The sequence below is a fragment of the Eleutherodactylus coqui genome, chromosome 2 (assembly GCF_035609145.1).
Source record: "Eleutherodactylus coqui strain aEleCoq1 chromosome 2, aEleCoq1.hap1, whole genome shotgun sequence".
NCBI classification, from domain to species: Eukaryota; Metazoa; Chordata; class Amphibia; order Anura; family Eleutherodactylidae; genus Eleutherodactylus; species Eleutherodactylus coqui.
The window spans coordinates 158,827,873-158,845,611 of record NC_089838.1 but is presented as its reverse complement, the minus strand read 5'-3'; the positions used below and the strand labels follow the sequence as shown (position 1 = coordinate 158,845,611).

General features: G+C 43.9%; 1 protein-coding gene across 2 annotated transcripts in view; it reads left to right on the top strand.

The window, feature by feature from the left end:
- Positions 1-17,739, top strand: part of FAM3C (FAM3 metabolism regulating signaling molecule C) — a 47,683-nt gene that overhangs the window by 11,589 nt on the left and 18,355 nt on the right. For both annotated transcript variants that reach the window (XM_066591836.1, XM_066591837.1), the window contains exons 3-8: positions 7,414-7,459; positions 12,158-12,262; positions 13,315-13,347; positions 14,384-14,507; positions 14,682-14,740; positions 17,374-17,424. In XM_066591836.1, the coding sequence (XP_066447933.1) occupies positions 7,447-7,459; positions 12,158-12,262; positions 13,315-13,347; positions 14,384-14,507; positions 14,682-14,740; positions 17,374-17,424 (385 nt within the window). In that variant the 5' untranslated portion in view covers positions 7,414-7,446. The remainder of the gene's footprint in view (positions 1-7,413; positions 7,460-12,157; positions 12,263-13,314; positions 13,348-14,383; positions 14,508-14,681; positions 14,741-17,373; positions 17,425-17,739) is intronic.

Here is a 17,739-nt window from a genome sequence, read left to right as displayed (position 1 = left end):
GTACAGAGTACAATACATAACCTTTGGAAACAGTCAGTGTTATGACGGCCGCTATCTGTGGACCCTGGACCCGGCAGCCCAGCCTGAGGTGTCCTCATAGACTTGTGGGTAGTGCAGATACAGCCTCTTGTATCTAATCCCATGATAATTTAAGATTAGATGTACCGAATAAGTAGCCCTATTGTGATACTGAGTCCGTGTATCTAATCCCATATTTGAGACAGGCTGAGATACACTAGATAAATAGTGGTGTCTAAAATGGGATTAGTTACACTGGCCCAGTTAGCCATGATGGGCTTAGTGTATCTAACCTTTTATTTTTCAGACTGTACTGCTGCACCCATGTATCTAATCTCATGACTGCTGCTACACTGGTGAGATGAGAAGTCTATGTGGGACATTGCTGCTGTCTGGTGTATCTAAGGGCTCCTGCACACTTGCGTTTTTCTTGCGCGTTTTCTTCACGCAATATCGCTGCGTTTTTTTCACACGATTGTCAATGGGACTTTCTAATGTTAAAAACGCATCACACAAAAATTGCAAAGCACCAACTTGCGATGCGTTTTTAAGATTAGAAAGTCCCATTGACAATCGCGTGAAAAAAACCCGCAGCAATATCGTGTGAAAAAAACGCGCAAGAAAAACGCAAGTGTGCAGGAGCCCTGTGCCTAACCTGTGTACTACAGAGCCGGTTTATCTAATCTCATGATATTTTGGACAGTACGGTTTTCTCTCCAGTGTATCTAAGCCTATTGTATGTGCTGTGAAGCCAGCAGTATCACATTTTTGGCTTAGATACATTGCCTTAGCAGCACAGATGTACTCGCCTTAATACTATTTATCCACTGTACCTCATTGGCTATTTTGCCACCAAACTAATGTCTGTAATGGGTTTGCCGGGCAACCCTGAGAGGTGACTGAAGGCCTCGCTGACCTCTTGTAATGACTCACCGCTCATATTTACTATGCACAAAGCTTCCCTTCCCGGGAACCTAATGCTTAACCCCCTAGTGACCAGACAATTTTTATTTTTTTGCTTAAGGACCAAGTAAATATCATTGCATTGCAAAACTCATTGACCAAGCCATAAGAGGGGCAAGCTATACTAACTAATATGTGATTGTCCCCAGCGAGAGAAACCACCTAATCTTGTACATATACCTTTCATAAAAACCCCTTTTCAATGGATAACAAATAAAATAACATTTTTTAAAAAGCAGCACTAAATAGGTATTACCACATTTGTAACAACGCGGACAATGAAAATATTTTGTTATTGAGTGAAAGCCGTAAAAATAATTTAAAAAAAAACAACTCCAGAATTGCTATTTTTTTTTTCTTTTGTTCGCCTCCCAAATAAAAAGCAATTCAAAAGTCACACGGACCTCAAAATGGGACCAATAAAAAATACATCTCTTCCTGGAAAAAAACAAGCCCTCCCATAGCTCCATTGCCAGGAAAATGACAAAAAAATCCCAGGATTAGCGTCTGCAGGCAGATTTGCCAGTGAAATTCCGCACGGAATTTCTGCGGCAAATCCGCCCTTTGTGAACCCAACCTTATAGGCAGTAATTGGCTGTAGCGGTCACATGTTCAGCACAGCAGCAACCAGGAAGTACAGTGTTGGTGAAGCAATTTTAAGCCATGAGAAACCTCCGCTATTATATCGCACTTCTTGAAAGATGCAGTTGTAATGAGATAATCACTTATTTTTATGGCCGAGCCATTTATATGGTACCTGGGTTCAATAGCTGAGGTTGGGTAGGTCATAAAAATGCTATAAAGATAGAATACAAAAGATATTACTCGAGTGATCTGACTTAATCAGAGTATTCCAAATAGTATCTGTATGATAATCTTCATTTATAGGACAAGAACATAGACATTTTTTTTCTTATCCGATAACTCCTTGGTTAGTTATGGACTTTGCTAACAGTTAAAGGGGTTGTCCCGCGCCGAAACGGGTTTTTTTTTTTTCAACCCCCCCCCTCTGTTCGGCGCGAGACAACCCCGATGCAGGGGTTAAAAAAGAACACCGCACAGCGCTTACCTGAATCCCCGCGCTCCGGTGACTTCTTACTTACCTGCTGAAGATGGCTGCCGGGATCTTCTCCCTCGGTAGACCGCAGGGCTTCTGTGCGGTCCATTGCCGATTCCAGCCTCCTGATTGGCTGAAATCGACATGTGACGGGGCGGAGCTACACGGAGCCGGCATCCTGCACGAGCGGCCCCATTGAGAAAAGAAGACCCGGACTGCGCAAGCGCGTCTAATTTGGCCATTAGACGCCGAAAATTAGGCGGGCTCCATGGAAACGAGGACGCTAGCAACGGAGCAGGTAATTGAAAAACTTCTTATAACTTCTGTATGGCTCATAATTAATGCACAATGTACATTACAAAGTGCATTAATATGGCCATACAGAAGTGTATAGACCCACTTGCTGCCGCGGGACAACCCCTTTAAATAAACAACAAATAGCCGTTTTCATCTTTTATATATTTTTATTTATCTTGTCATGTGAAAGGCATAATTTTCTTGCATTCGTGTTTGCATGGTGTATGCACCTGAGTCGAAAGCAAGCAAATCCCAAGGTATATTTTAATGGTCCAGTATTTGGGGCTGAAATGCTGTTTGTCTTCCACTGAAGTTGCAAATCGGATTGATCAAGGCTAGAGATGAGCGAACGTACTCGGTAAGGCCGATTTTTCGCAATCGAGCACCGCGATTTTCGAGTACTTCACTACTCGGGTGAAAAGATTCGGGGGTCGCCGGGGGCGGGGGGAGGTGTGGTGGAGCGGGGGTAGCAGCACAGAACAGGTGGGAGCTCTCTCTCTCTCTCCCTCTCCCCCCCCCCCCCCCCCCCCCCACTCCCCTCTGCAACCCCCCGCTCACCCACGGTGCCCCCCGAGTACTTTTCACCCGAGTAGTGAAGTACTCAAAAATCGCGGTGCTCGATTGCGAAATCGGCCTTACCGAGTACGTTCGCTCATCTCTAATCAAGGCCCAATGTCCACGGCACGCATGGATTTTCAATGTGGATATCCGCAGCAGATGCATGGCGGATTATCTTAAAAATTATTTTTTTCAATGGCTTGCGGGTGATCCTGGTTTGTGTGTTTTGGGCCCAATGACCACAGGTGGATTTGATTCACGGAATCCACGCAGAAGATTCACAAATCAAGCCGCCCATAGGGATGCATTAGCATCCGCAAAACAATTTTAAGAATGGGGATGGGATTCATTTATTTTTTTTCTTAGCGTGCGGATCACGTGCACGCAGGAGGAAATTGCAGAATGCTCCATTTTTCTGCGGATCCCGCTGGTTGGCTTAAATTCAATGGAGGCCGTCCGATCCACGGCACAGCCACAGCTGTCACTGCTGACCTGCCGCGGCGACTCAGGAAAGCAGGAGATTTAAGAAAAAAAAATATTGCCGTGCGCATGCGTCCGACACATCATCGCTACATCCAGACGCATCCGCCGTGCTGAAGAAAGGAGATCCGGCCGGCACAGTGGAGACTAGCGCTGGATCTAGGCAGGTAAGAAAATATATTTTCCTGTCCATGTCCGCGGGCACGGCTGGATTCCGCTGGAGGATTCAGCAGTGGAATCAGTGTGTGCAAGTGGACATGACGTCTTCATCTCTCATAGAGATGAATGGAGCCACATCCGCGATAAAATGGAGCATGCTGTGATTTTTAGATCCGCACAGGACATCCGCAAAGCACCTAAAAATTAAAACCCCAGGGTTTAATTCAGTTGCGGACACCCCATTGTTTCTTTAGGGTGGCTAGAGCTGTCGATCTAATAAATCAAATCGGCACGTGGACCTTGGGCCTATGAAACTTTGGCATACATCTTATCAGAGAAAAATGTTTTTTGTTTTTTTTTTACTATTTGGGCTCATTTCACCCCACCCATCCCCTTCTAAATTGTCTACAATTTGAAAATCTGCTAAAATCCATCATGGTATGATGGACTAACACATGGATGGGTCCGATTACATGTTGCGCATAGAAGTCTTTGGAGAGGGAAGAGAATAACGTGAGAGAGAAGCAGAGAGACATACAGATATGCTGCTGCAGCTAGTGATGTTTTGCTGTGTCATAACTGCTGGAATCACATCTACACTGCTCAGTACTTCTCTATAATGTCCTCCAGGCTAGTGCTTCTCTGTAAATGAGCAATTGTGATAAGAGAGCAGGATCTCTGCTTCTGTTTAGCTGATATGAGGTCTCCCATTCACTGCAGTCTCCTCCCACCAGCTCAAAGGAAACTTTGAATACGGGTGTATTCACACAAGGGGGTTTGAACCACTCCAAAAGCTCAATTGGCAAAACTGCATGCCTTTTAATTACATTTTTTTACACCAAAACGCGAGCAATTTTGCTGATGCTATTTTTGCTGTGTCCAAATCCCCGTGTGTGACTACATACAACTTTAGACCTCCTGTCCACGGGCGATGTCGCTGCGTTATGTGCAGTGAACGCTTTCGATAGACTTAACTATGGAAAGCGCAGACCGTCGTCCACGAGCGGAGAATCGCGGGATTCAAATCGCGGCATGCTGCGACTGGACACGCAGCCTTATAAATAGAACCTATGGAAGAGAGAACTACTAAAAATGCAGGATACAAGTCAGATAATGGTCAGAAATAGTGGGATTCCTCATGTAGTCACAACAGCTTGTTGTGAAGTATCAGCTGTGCTTTTATTCCTGCAACACGCTACCCTACAGAAGAATGGACTGTTAGGCCTTATTTCCAGACCTGCTGTAGAATATCCCCCAAATATCAGGGACTATAACCACCCCATGTTTTCCTTCTGTTAATATTGGTAAGGTGTGTAGGCACCTGTCGTCTACGTATAGACTTCAGCTAGAATCTGCTGTGTTTAGCTTGAGTGTTCGAGTAACTAATGCCCCTCTACACGGGACGACAGTCGGCCAAACGCCTGCATGAGCTCTGGCGTCACCGCTAAGGTCGTTAGCACGCATGCAGAGCGTTTAGACTGACCGACTTCTCCGCTGGATCGCGGGCTTCTCGTTCAGCTCTTCACCTTTTATGTGGAGCATTTACACAAAATGAGACGCCAGCAGTCATTTCTATGCTCACTGAAAGACAGCAATAATGACTTGCGACCGAATAGTGAGCGCTGTGTAAAAAATAAAATGTGTGAGATAGATAGATATATATAATTTATTTATTTATTTATTTTTTGCCTGTACAATGCACAATTATGCCTTTACATGGGGATGATTGTTGTACACAAGTACCCGACAGCCGTCCCACTGACTGGATAGTCATTTAAGTGGATGGAGGCAGAATGGTCGGATCTTTTTGGTCGCCCGCCTCTATTCACAGTGTAAAGAATTCTACATTGAACAGCTCCTGTTTACACGGCCCAGTAGTCGGTTGGTTTATAGTTCTACTATGAACAACTGCCTGTTTACTGTGAATGGAGGTGGGCGGAACAATCCCTGGTCCGATCCGCCTGCTCTCACCAAGCAATGCTCCTTCCTATGTAAAAGCACAGGAAGAATTATTGCTGGGATGACCTGTCGGGTATTTGTGCCTGCCAGTCTGCTCTGTGTTTAAGGGCCCTTACATGTACAAATATATCAGTCTTTTTCAATGGTAAAACGTGGACACTGGGCGCTTTTTTTTGTTTGTTTCCTTTTTAAAGGACATTTTTATACAAGACAAGTTTTGTATAAAACTTAAAGGCGTTATCCAGTTCTTTAAATACAGAATACAAGTCATGTAATTGCCAGAAACTGACTTGGCTCGATTATTGCAACTCGTTGCTGATCGGCCTCCCCTGCTCCAGACTCTACCCTCTCCAATCCATCCTGAATGCGGCAGCCAGGCTCATCTTCCTGTCCAGCCGCTACTCGGACGCCTCTGCCCTGTGCCGGTCACTGCACTGGCTGCCCGTTAAATACAGAATTTAGTTTAAACTCGCTACCTTCATCCACAAAGCCCTCCACAGTGCAGCGCCGCCCTACAGTGCCTCCTTCATCTCAATCCATCACCCAGCCCGCACCCTCCGCTCTGCTAACGAAATCAGACTGAGTGCCCCTTTAATTCAAACTTCTCATTCCCGCCTCCAAGACTTCTCCAGAGCAGCACCGGTCCTCTGGAACGCACTACCAAAGGCTACCCGGGCAATCCAGGACTCACGGAACTTCAGGCGTGCTCTAAAAACGCACCTCTTCAGGGAGGCATACCGCATTCCCTAAACAAACCCCTCTGTATTCCGCCTGATAACATGCTCCCTGACCTACTGACTGGAATCCCTGCTAGCCACCATAAACTGCTCCTGCAGTCACACCGATCCTGCCATCACACGGCTAAATGTCTGACCATTGTCTATGTGTATAACACCCCTCACTCCCCACCTCCCCATACCGTGCACATCTCCAGCCCCTTTACCTTCTGTATCGCCCCATTATTTGTAGTATGTAAGCTCGTTGGAGCAGGACCCGCACCCCTATTGTTTCCATCAAATGATTACTATGTAACCGTGGTTCTGTAATGTTTGTACTTTTGTCTTTCTTTATTCCCCCTGTCTATGTAAGCGCTGCAGAATATGTTGGCGCTATACAAATAAAGGTTATTATTGTCCTTCATGTAGACACAGCAGCTTATTCTGAAAGTGCAGGCTTTAGGGAGCAGAGGCTTTGTTTCAGTAATCCCAGAGTTTAAGGTTATATCGCAACTCTGCAGCCATTTTTATCAAAACTATTTGCAGAGTTTCTTCATTGTTAATTTATTAGTTGTCTATTTCCCGCCTACTTAGATGATTACTAAACCGTTCCTGCATTTCCTTATAGTGTGACTGTTCCTGGAATCCTCCTATAACTGTGTATTGCAGCCACCGTCCATGCTTTCTTACAACTTCCCTGTTAGACCTTTATCTGCTGATGGGGACATATCTTGTGGCCGACTACAGCCTGTACTTTGGCGTATGTCTGTAAAACACGTCATTGTGATACTGAGCTGTCTTGTACAACTGCTGTTTCAGGAAGTCTCTAAGATACTATTGCAGGTTCTTTAAACAGAAGAATGTGGGCGATTTAGGCCTCCTGTCCACGGGCAAATTTTCACTGCGTTTCCCGCGATGATGATCCGGCCACGGGGAATGCAGTAAACACTTTCCATAGGCTAACTATGCAAAGCGCAGCCCCGGTGTCCACGAGCGGAGAATCCTAGCGATCGTCCGCTCGCGGGTTTTAAATTTGCAGATAGGCTCAGCGCAGAGAGCTGTCAGCTCTCCCGCGGCGGCGATCTGCTGCGCGATATTGCTATGCCCGTGGACAGGAGTCCTTAGTGGAGAAGAGTGTTTTATGTAAAGTACAAGTGACATACTCTGGTCTCTGTATAACTAACTCCTTGTTCTCTTATGTTGCAGACCGGTGCAGAGAACGTGACGACCTTGTCAAACATGAGAATAGCAGGTTAGTGGATTTGTGGGTCACGTAGGACAGAGGTCGGTAAAAGAGCCAGCAAGTGCTGTGGAGGGGAGACTTCACTGAAGTCCTCTCTATTCACCTAGCCGCTTTGATTAGAGCTCTTCTGATCGGACGCTGTCAATCAGCTGTGGAGAGGACTTAAGTGAATAACCCAAAACTAGATTTGGTATCACTACATCCATAAAAGTTCAATCAACCGAACACCTTTGTCCCGCACAGTGAATGTTATCTGAAGAAAAAACAGCATAATTTTTTTTTTTTGGTCACCCTGTTTCCAAGAAAAAAAGTTATAACATATGAACTCCAAATTGCAAATTGTACCAATAAAAACTCCAGGACATCACGTAAAAAAGTCCTCAAACAACTCCTGTATCTATGTAAAGACCTAAAGATAAAGTTATGGCTGTTTGAAGATGGTGGCAGAAATTTTTTTTTCCCAAGGAGATTTTTATTTTTTTTCAAAGTAATACAGCAAGAAAAAAAAAAGTTTGATATCGTAGTCACACTGACCTTTTAGAATAAAGTTGGCAAGTAATTTTTGCCACATTGTTTATGCAGTAAAAACAAGGTGTCCCGCTCCACCCCGCCCCCCTAAAAAAAAATAAATGGCGGAATTATGGGGAAGGAGCAAATTTTCACTCCACTTAGGACTTTTTCACTACATTATATGGTGCATTTAATAGTACCGTTGACCTATACAGCTCGATTTAATAAAAAGTAGGCCCTCAGACAGCTACCCCAATAGATAAATAGTTAGGATTTTCTTTTAAAGAGGCGAAACCCCCCCAAAAAAACTGAAAAAAATGTGCGTCACTAACTCCTTAACGACCAATGACGTACCGGTACGTCATGGAGCGTCGGGGTATGTATGAAGAGAGGTTGAGTGGCAACCTCTCTTCATACAGTGCGGGGGCCAGCTGTTTATAACAGCTGACACCCGCGGGCAATAGCCGATCGCGGCTATTAACCATTTAAATGCCGCTGTCAATTCGGCATTTAAATCCCCCGAACGGCCCTCCCCCGCGGTGAGATCGGGGGAGCCGTGCAGGTGTCATGGCAGCCGGGGGGGCCTAATGAAAGGCCCCAGGGCTGCCGTAACAGACTGCCTATGAAGCCATCCCCGTGGGGTGGCTTCATAGGCTGCCTGTCAAAAAGCAGTATGACGTAATGCTATAGCATTATGTCATACTGCAGGAGCGATCAAAGCATCGCATATTAAAGTCCCCCAGGGGGACTTCAAAGCAATGTAAAAAAAAGAATCGATAAAGCTTTTTTTAATTGAAAAAAAAAAAAAGTTGCAAAAGTTTAAATCACCCCCCTTTTGCCATATCTATTATTAAATAATAAATTAAAAATATGTATTTGGTATCGCCACGTCCGTAAAAGTCCGATCTATCAAAGTAGCGCATTATTTTTCCCGCACAGTGAACGTCGTCCGAAAAAAAATAAATAAAGAACACCAGAAATGCACTTTTTTAGTTACCGTCTCCCAGAAAAAACGCAATAAAAAGCGATCAAAAAGTCGTATGTACTCCAAATTGGTACTATAAGAAACTACAGAACATCCCTCAAAAAATGAGGCCTTGCTCAACTACGTCGGCGGAAAAATAAAAGTTATCGCGCGCACAAAATGACCGCAGAAAATAATTGAAAAAAATTAAATGTCTTTGAAAAAAAGGAGTATAGTAAAAACAAAACATACAAGTTTGCTATCATAGTAATCGTACTGACCCATAGAATAAAGTTATCATGTCATTTTTTTTGCTGTTTGTGCGCCGTAGAAACAAGACGCACTAAAAGATGGCAATGTCGTTTTTTTTTTTCATTTTACTCCACTGAGAATTTTTTAAAAGTTTTTCAGTACATTATATGGTACTTTAAATAGCACCATTGAAAAATACAACTCGTCCCACAAAAAACAAGCCTTCATACAGTGACGTCGATGGATAAATAAACGAGTTACGATTTTTTTTAAAGGGGGGAGGAAAAAACGAAAATGGAAAAAGAAAAAGTGCCGCGTCATTAAGGGGTTAAAGGGGTTGTACCAGAATTTCAAGTTTGTCCCTATCCACAGAAGCCCTCGTCCTTGAGATCGACAGGGGTCTCAGCAAGTTAGCTCTCAGAAGATATTCTGGTACAATCTCTTTGAGGTGGTAAAGAAAAACTGTCAATAAAAGGTGATCACAAAGTCATATATACCCCCATATGGTACCAATAGAAACGACAGCTCTCCCTGACTAAAACAAGTCCTCACACAACTCCACTGAAAGAAGTTGTTAAGTAGGACAATAGACATTTAAGAGAAGTGACTTCTACAGTCTAACAATGACCCCTATTCTCTTTTAGCTCTGGCACCCTGACATTCCCATGCTGTTTATAGCACCATAAATCTGGAGTTGGTGACGCAAGGGGTGGTTGCCCTTTAAAAGTAAACTCTTATTAAATCACATATAGAATTTCACCTCAAAAAAATGTAAAAAGAACAAGATATGCTGTAGCAGGAGAAGAAAGTTATACAGACAGTCTGCAGATGTAGACACCTTGGGTGTATTTATATTTCATTAGGGACGGTGGAGCTGCGCTCACTCCACCGCGATGGCTCGTGCACACGGAGTCATAGGAACCAATAATTTTCCTGTCTTTAGGGCTCATTTACACGAACATAATATCACCATATATTACGTGCACAATGTACGTGTGTAATACAAGGTGAATGGAGTCAATGAAAGTACATGGATTTTTATTGACCCATTCACATTAGCATATATAAATACATATAATTCATCGCAGCATGCTCTTATGTCACAGTGTATTACGGGCATACAGCCCTATTGTTCTCTGTGGGTAGCGGATTCAACATTGTCCATACGCATTACATTGCATAAGGGTGGTGTTGCATATGCAATGCCTCCAAGAGACAAAGCGGGTAAAAAAAAAAACTCTGCGCATGACTGCACGCATGATATGTGGTGATGCACAGTGCATAATCAATGCCATGCGCAGTGATTGCCGGCTCACACAGCGGTAAAATGCTGTGCGTATGGCAGTGTGAATGAGCCCACTCATAGTGAGTTTTTTTGGTTTTTTTTGCGCTGTGGTTTTGAAAAATCACATGCTTTTTGTTTGTTTGCGGGTTTTAACAATACATGCATATTTTTTAAACACGTGATTTTGTAATGCAGTTTTTTTTTTTTGTTTGCTTTTTTTAATTGTGGTTGAAAAGTGCAACAAAAAGCGCCTTGTGTGAACACTGCCTATTTCTTCCATTAACTAAGTTTCTTCCAAAAAAATGAATGATGGATCGGCCCGTGTAAAAGAGCCCTAATCCTGCCTGTGGTGTTAGGACTGCTGCTAAGCTTTCTCCACAGGAAGTGACAGTGTCTTTTTAGGCTGTGGTCAGTGTGAAAAAGCAGGATTTTGGCTGAAAGGAAAAAAAAAATCACCAAAAATTCATAAATGTTCCACTCTATAGGACGTACAGTTACGTCCTGCAGGTTTGGGGTTTGTATGGAGGGGGATCACAGGGCGATCTAGCTCCATACAGCGCTTGTGCCGGCTGTTTCTTACAGCACCCGCCCGCAAGAGCTCCAATAAGCCGCACTGCTTATCGCTGCTGTTAATCCTATAAATGCCACAATCCATTCTGACAGTAGCATTTAAATACCCCGACTGATGTTTCAGGGTCCCATAGGGCCCCCCACTCCCTGCACGATGAGATCTCACACACACACATGCAGATATATATTTTATATTATACATACACACACAGATAGATAGATATACACACACACAGTAGATGCGCCTCTTGGCAGCCATCAATTTTTGAGGGATGTCCAGTCCTTGATGTCACTGTTGTGCCAAATTTAAGCCACTTCCAGATGACCAACTCACTGTCACATGGAATATGTAATGCCTTTGAATCTTTTGGCCCCCTGCTTATGACGGACACCTCCCAACACTCAGATCCCCTTGATGTGCTGTAAGTTCTTTCTAGACCATTACTTTTGCTAAAAAATGCAACTAAGAAAATGTCAGGAAAATCGCCTGCAACAGCTGAACTTTATATGGGGGAAATCGGCATCCCTGTAAATAATGGCAGCGGAGTGCTGGTTACTATTTATCATCAGTTTAAATGTGATTGGCTAATTCTGAACACAACTGCATCCTCAGACATAAGAGGGTGCTCACACTTAGACGACCACCATTATGTTAGTTTTGTTTATCTTTCAACCCTAAATGGCATTTAACAGGGGTGTAGACTTTTTATTTCCACTTTAATGGGTCATTTTCTGATGGCACATTTTGACTCCTTTATTTTTAGCATATTCTCAGAAACCCCTTTAAGTTCTGATACTGAAGTAAGGATAAGCTGACCTTTTGGATGCGTGTTTGTTCATTAAAAACCCCACAAGTATTATTTCTGGTTTATTGTTTCTTCAATGGACTTTGCAGCCGAAAGAACAGCAGCGTCCTCTGCTGGCTGGGAGTGTGTATGGTCTATTATTTCCAGAATGTCTCCACTACAATAAATGTATACAGACTTCCATCTACAGCGTGGGCCTGTAGGTCTTTCATAGTCCGCATTCAGCCGTAGTCATTGTGTTCTCCTCTTCTGATCATGACCCCTGTAGACTGATGCAATTAGGTGGTTTTTACATCCAACCTCTTTTGTATTGCTTGCAGGTACAATAAAGTATGTTGTGGCCGTGGCAGCATTTTTATTGACCTTTTACATCATCTCTCAAGTATTTGAAATAAAGATGGATGCTAATTTAGGAAAATTTTTAGGTGAGTAATAGTCATATTCCAAGCTGACAAGCAACATATGTCTTTTAAAATATGTCTCTAAGATAAGCATTGTTCAGGACTTCCATGTGGTTTAGGCCGTCTGCAGACGGCTGGATTGGATCCCGCTGTGAGAATTCTCGCAGCGGGACCCGAGCCCCTGCAGGGACCAGCGCGGCACTCCCCTCTCCCGCGGCTCCGGCTGTTTGATGTGTCGGCCAGCCGCCACAGAGCAGAGCCGGCGGTCGGGGACTGACATTTCTGTGCGGGGCTCGAAATAGAACGTGCCATGACTTGTTTGCCGCACGTGATTTCGTATGGACAAATCGCGGCCGTTTGCCTAGGATTGCGTTTTCTAACACAGCACTTGGCTGACAGCTTTCTCTGCCAACCTGATAAGCATGGATGCGCAGGGTAGCGCCGTGTGTGGAAAGCAATGCAAGCAGCTGCCCGACACTTCTGACGGCACAAGGAAGGATCTTCATTTTCCCCAACATCTATGGTTGCCCGCTATACACGTTATACGGGTTTACTGCATTCCACAGATTTGGGCAGGATCCACCAGCATTATTCTAATTTCTAAGGGCATCTTTATACAGAGAAAGACTAAAGTAAACCTAAACTGTACGCTGCAACTAGCAGGCACTTCAGATGAGTAAAGGGCCATTTACGTGGGACCGTTATCGGGCAAAATTCGCTTCAATGAAAATGTGTGGTAATTGTTGTGTCTAAATGCAAAACATCATTTACTGTTATACATTTTGTTTGTCGCTCCCTTTCAACCAGCATAAATATCATTGCTGGTTCGCTCACGTCTCGCTGCATGTAAACGCACCCAGCTTCAAGTAGAATGTGAAGTGAGCGATAGTCGGCGATTATCTACCTGTCTAAATGCTGTACGTGAGGACTAACCGGTGGTGACATCAGTACTTGTGCAGGTCATTTAGCTGGCAGTGGTCTGGTGTAAATCAAGGGTTATTGGCAGATATCTGCTTATCTCTATTGTCGTCCTCAGTCTTTCCTGTTCCTAATAGTCTTGTGTTTTCTCCCTGTAGCCCGGCCACAGCTGGACATCGTTGCACATCCTAGTAAGTAAATATTTTGTAACCTTTTTCAGTGTTGGTGCATACAAAGCACACATATACCTTTCTGGTAGGAAGGAACCATGTCAGTGGGTGTGGGTGTGGGTGGTGGTGGCGGCGGCGGAGGCGGTCTCCCATCTATCAAACCTTTGTCATATCCTACAATGCTAAAAACGTCTTGGGATTGAGTACTTCAACTATAGATCACCTGTAAACCAAATTTCTATTCAGTACGGTAGAGCAGAACGACACAACTCTATTAGACCTTCATCAATGCTAGTACCCACAAGCGGCACATGAACCCCCTCCAGAGCCCAGACCCTCTTACAGCATATTAACCCTTTCCAATCCACTGTCTGATCTCTGAAGACATTATAATTTAAGGCTGTACAGCTCTGATGTTGGAAGACGTCCGTCGGGGTTCACTTACTGTATATCGCCAGCCTCTCTGCTGTTGGAGCCTATCCAACGTGTCACCTCATGCAGTACTGGTTTTAGCCAGCATATAGCGCCATTGTATAATGGCAGAAAAAGAGTAAGCCCCCCCTAGGAAAAATAGGATACAAATTGGATTGGAAAGGGTTAAGCTAAATGAAATAGAATGGCAGTAGCGACTCTGAAACACACGGCCTTTGGATCCAGAATCGCATGCCTTTCTTAATGCTGCTTGATCTACTGTCAGGAGAAGGGTAGCTAGTCTAGTAGCCTGCAGCAGATATCGCCGACAGGCACTTCTGATGCGGTTACTGGCTCCAGTATGGAAGAGAGGAGAGTTTTAGTTTTGCATACAACTATCCATGAGACTGATTGTGCCACTGCCTTTAAACACGCCGGTGATGGCTGTAGAGATGTTAATGCTAAAGTATAGTAATGCATCATCCTATGTAATCGGTCTGCAAATTGATGAATTTGGTTGTGTTCCTTTTAACCTCCTCACAACCAATGTGATAAACCCAGAATCCGCTTCACCTCATACTACTTCTCCTATCAGGTGGTTATACGGGGCATACAAATAACCCCATTTTTTTTATTTTGCATACAGCTACTAAGGCGCCAAGATACAGATGTGGGATTTCAAAGATTTGTCCAGAGAAGCACTTTGCCTTTAAGATTTCGAGTGGAGCGGCTAATGTTGTTGGGCCCAAGATTTGTGTGGATGATGTTGTGTAAGTATGACATTACTAGCTCTTCTGATAGACTTGTTGCACGTTGTTCCTGAATATTGTACACATTATGCACCGCATGTTTGACTGAAAAACGGACGTAAACCCATGTTTAGGAAACTGCTACCATGTGATATTTAACTGCCTTTTTATGTAGTTTTTTTCTCTCTTTTCTAGTTTGATGAGTGGTGTGAAAAACAATGTTGGACGTGGAATTAACACTGCTTTGGTGAATGGTAGGTTGCTGGATGTTTTTGCTGCTACAAATTGGTCGCCCATGTCAGGAGTGCCCAATCTTTTGCATTTATTGGCTCTAGATTTTGTGGAGTCAGAGTTGGGTGATCTGTTAGATCAGACACAGGTAGGTTGTTGCCAATTCTTTGCATGCTCTTTTTTCAGATACCCATCCTAGTGACAGAAGCCATACTTGACTACTTATTGTACCTGCTCCATTACTATGCCACCTTCATTCATGCCCATGCTGCTCCTTCCCTGCTGTGCAGGGGTTATTAGACGTAAATGAGGGTGCTCTGGTAAAACCTTGGCAAGGAGCCTTTGGCACACTGAAGCACAACTCCGAGAAGGCGGGTTTTCCACTTATATTTTGAAGCAAGAGAACTCTGTGTTGGCTTAACAGTAGGATCTATTAGATCCTGATGTACTGGTAGACCCAAAAATGCTGACTATTTGCTCATTAGTGGCCTAGATTCTAAATCTATGTCCTCATAATCTGGTTGTATACTAGATTTCTGTGGGCAAATTGTTCTAATCTTGTGGGCATCTTCTATTGTTGCCCCAGAGGGTTACCTACATTCGTAAGCTGGAGGAGTTTTGCCTATCTGATCAATTGTTTTTCATAGAAGTAAGGCTGGCTTCACATGAACGGATCCCTTTTGTGGAATCCGTGATCGGCATCTGCGAGAAGAATCCGCAGTAAATCGCCTTGAACGGCATACGTGGACGACCTTCATTATAGACCATGTGGACAACCTCCATTGAATACATTGGAGGCCGTCTGACCTGCAGCCCATACACAATTAACATTGCATTTGGGCCGTAGGTAACCCCATCATCGCTAAGTGGACGGCGCGGGAAATACAAATTTTGGGGGGGAAAAATCTGTACTGTGCATGCCCGACGGCGAGTCATGCAGCAAAAAGATTTCTGCACGGAGACTGGCCATTCAGTGAATGACATCACTAAATGGCTGGGATTGGTTTATCAAGTGCCGGCTGGGATTGGTTTATCAAGCGCCGGCTAGGATTGGCTGGTGCTCGATCCAATCACAGCGCTTAGTTACACAGCGCTGACGGCGGGGTAATAGAAAACCGAGCTAGGGAGATGACAGAGGGCAGAAGTCTGAAGCAGCTTGCCGCACCACTGGGGAGAGTATCGCTCCGGGGACACAGATGCCGGCTGGGAGGTGAGTATTGCTTGTTTTTTTTTTTGTTTTTTTTTTACCTAGTATATACTCGGGTATAGCTGGGCTTATATTCGAGTCAATAAGTTTTACCAGTTTTTGTGGTAAAACGTATTGACTAGGCTTCTACTCGGGTCGGCTAATACTCGAGTATATACAGTAGTTTCATTAGTACCATTTAACAGTGCCTGGGACTTGCTGATTACCAGTTCTTTTTTTAGGGAGGGAGGGTGAGGGGGGAGGGTTGAGAAATGGGTTATAAACTCATAGCTTTTTCTTTGTGTTTCTTTCTTTCCTGTCGTCAACTGGACTAAAATTGTGTGCGTGTGTATACATATTATATATTTGTGTGTCTGTGTGTGTCTGTGTGTGTCTGTGTGTGTCTGTGTGTGTCTGTGTGTGTCTGTGTGTGTCTGTGTGTGTCTGTGTGTGTCTGTGTGTGTCTGTGTGTGTCTGTGTGTGTCTGTGTGTGTCTGTGTGTGTCTGTGTGTGTCTGTGTGTGTCTGTGTGTGTCTGTGTGTGTCTGTGTGTGTCTGTGTGTGTCTGTGTGTGTCTGTGTGTGTCTGTGTGTGTCTGTGTGTGTCTGTGTGTGTCTGTGTGTGTCTGTGTGTGTCTGTGTGTGTCTGTGTGTGTCTGTGTGTGTCTGTGTGTGTCTGTGTGTGTCTGTGTGTGTCTGTGTGTGTCTGTGTGTGTCTGTGTGTGTCTGTGTGTGTCTGTGTGTGTCTGTGTGTGTGTGTGTGTGTGTGTGTGTCTGTGTGTGTGTGTGTGTGTGTGTGTGTGTGTGTCTGTGTGTCTGTGTCTGTGTGTGTATAATATATATATGTATGTATATATATATATATGTATATATGTGTACAATCAAATATTCCTCCTTTTTAAGATTTTTAGTCTCAGTTGATAAGAAAAAAATACCCACTAAGAAAAAGCTGAGTTTTTAACCCATTGTGGTGGGGGTTAAGAATCCATGACCTGTATGGATAGCAGCGCTAATGGCTGTGACACACCATTTTGAAAGGCTGTTTATTAACCCTTTCCAATCCAATTTGTATCCTGGTTTACCTAGGGGGCTTACTCTTTTTCTGCTGTTATACAACGGCGCTATATGCCGGCTAAAGCCTGTACTACATGAGGTAACACATTGGATAGGCTCCGACAGCAGAGAGGCTGGCACTATGCTGTAAGAGAACCCCGGCGGACGTTTTACAACATCGGAGCTGTACAGCTTTAATCATAATGTCTTTAGACGTCAGACAGTGGATTGGAGAGGGTTTACAGGAAATAATATAGCTTTGCATTCGTCATCTATATAGTGCAATTAAACGATCATTATCTCACTATGGAAATTAACTTACCATTTTATTGCATATGATTTGTGCACTTTTATCTCTTTGATCTATTGCATATTCAAGCATTTTAATATGACTAGTTAATTTTGTTTTTATTTTGTAGGAAAAACTGGAGAATTAATTGAAACAAAATATTATGACTTGTGGGGCGGAGGTAAGAATTGAATTTTCTTGTAACAACATTTTCACACTTCAATATCTCGGTACCCAGAAGCAATTAATTTTTGTTTGAGATAGGACCAAGTTAGGCCATGTTTACATTTGATTGGGGATTCACAAACTTCCAAGTAAGCAGAGCCCCAGCGGTAGCCGTCACATGATGGACCCATCACTGCAGTGTGGCATCCCTTATAAATGGAAATCATGGCCTGCTTAGTGCGAATATTGGTGTTTGTTGATGCCACCGTAAGCTAGGGGTTTGACAGGAGTAAGGCCCCTGTCACACCCCCAGCTCCCAATAGGGTCAATG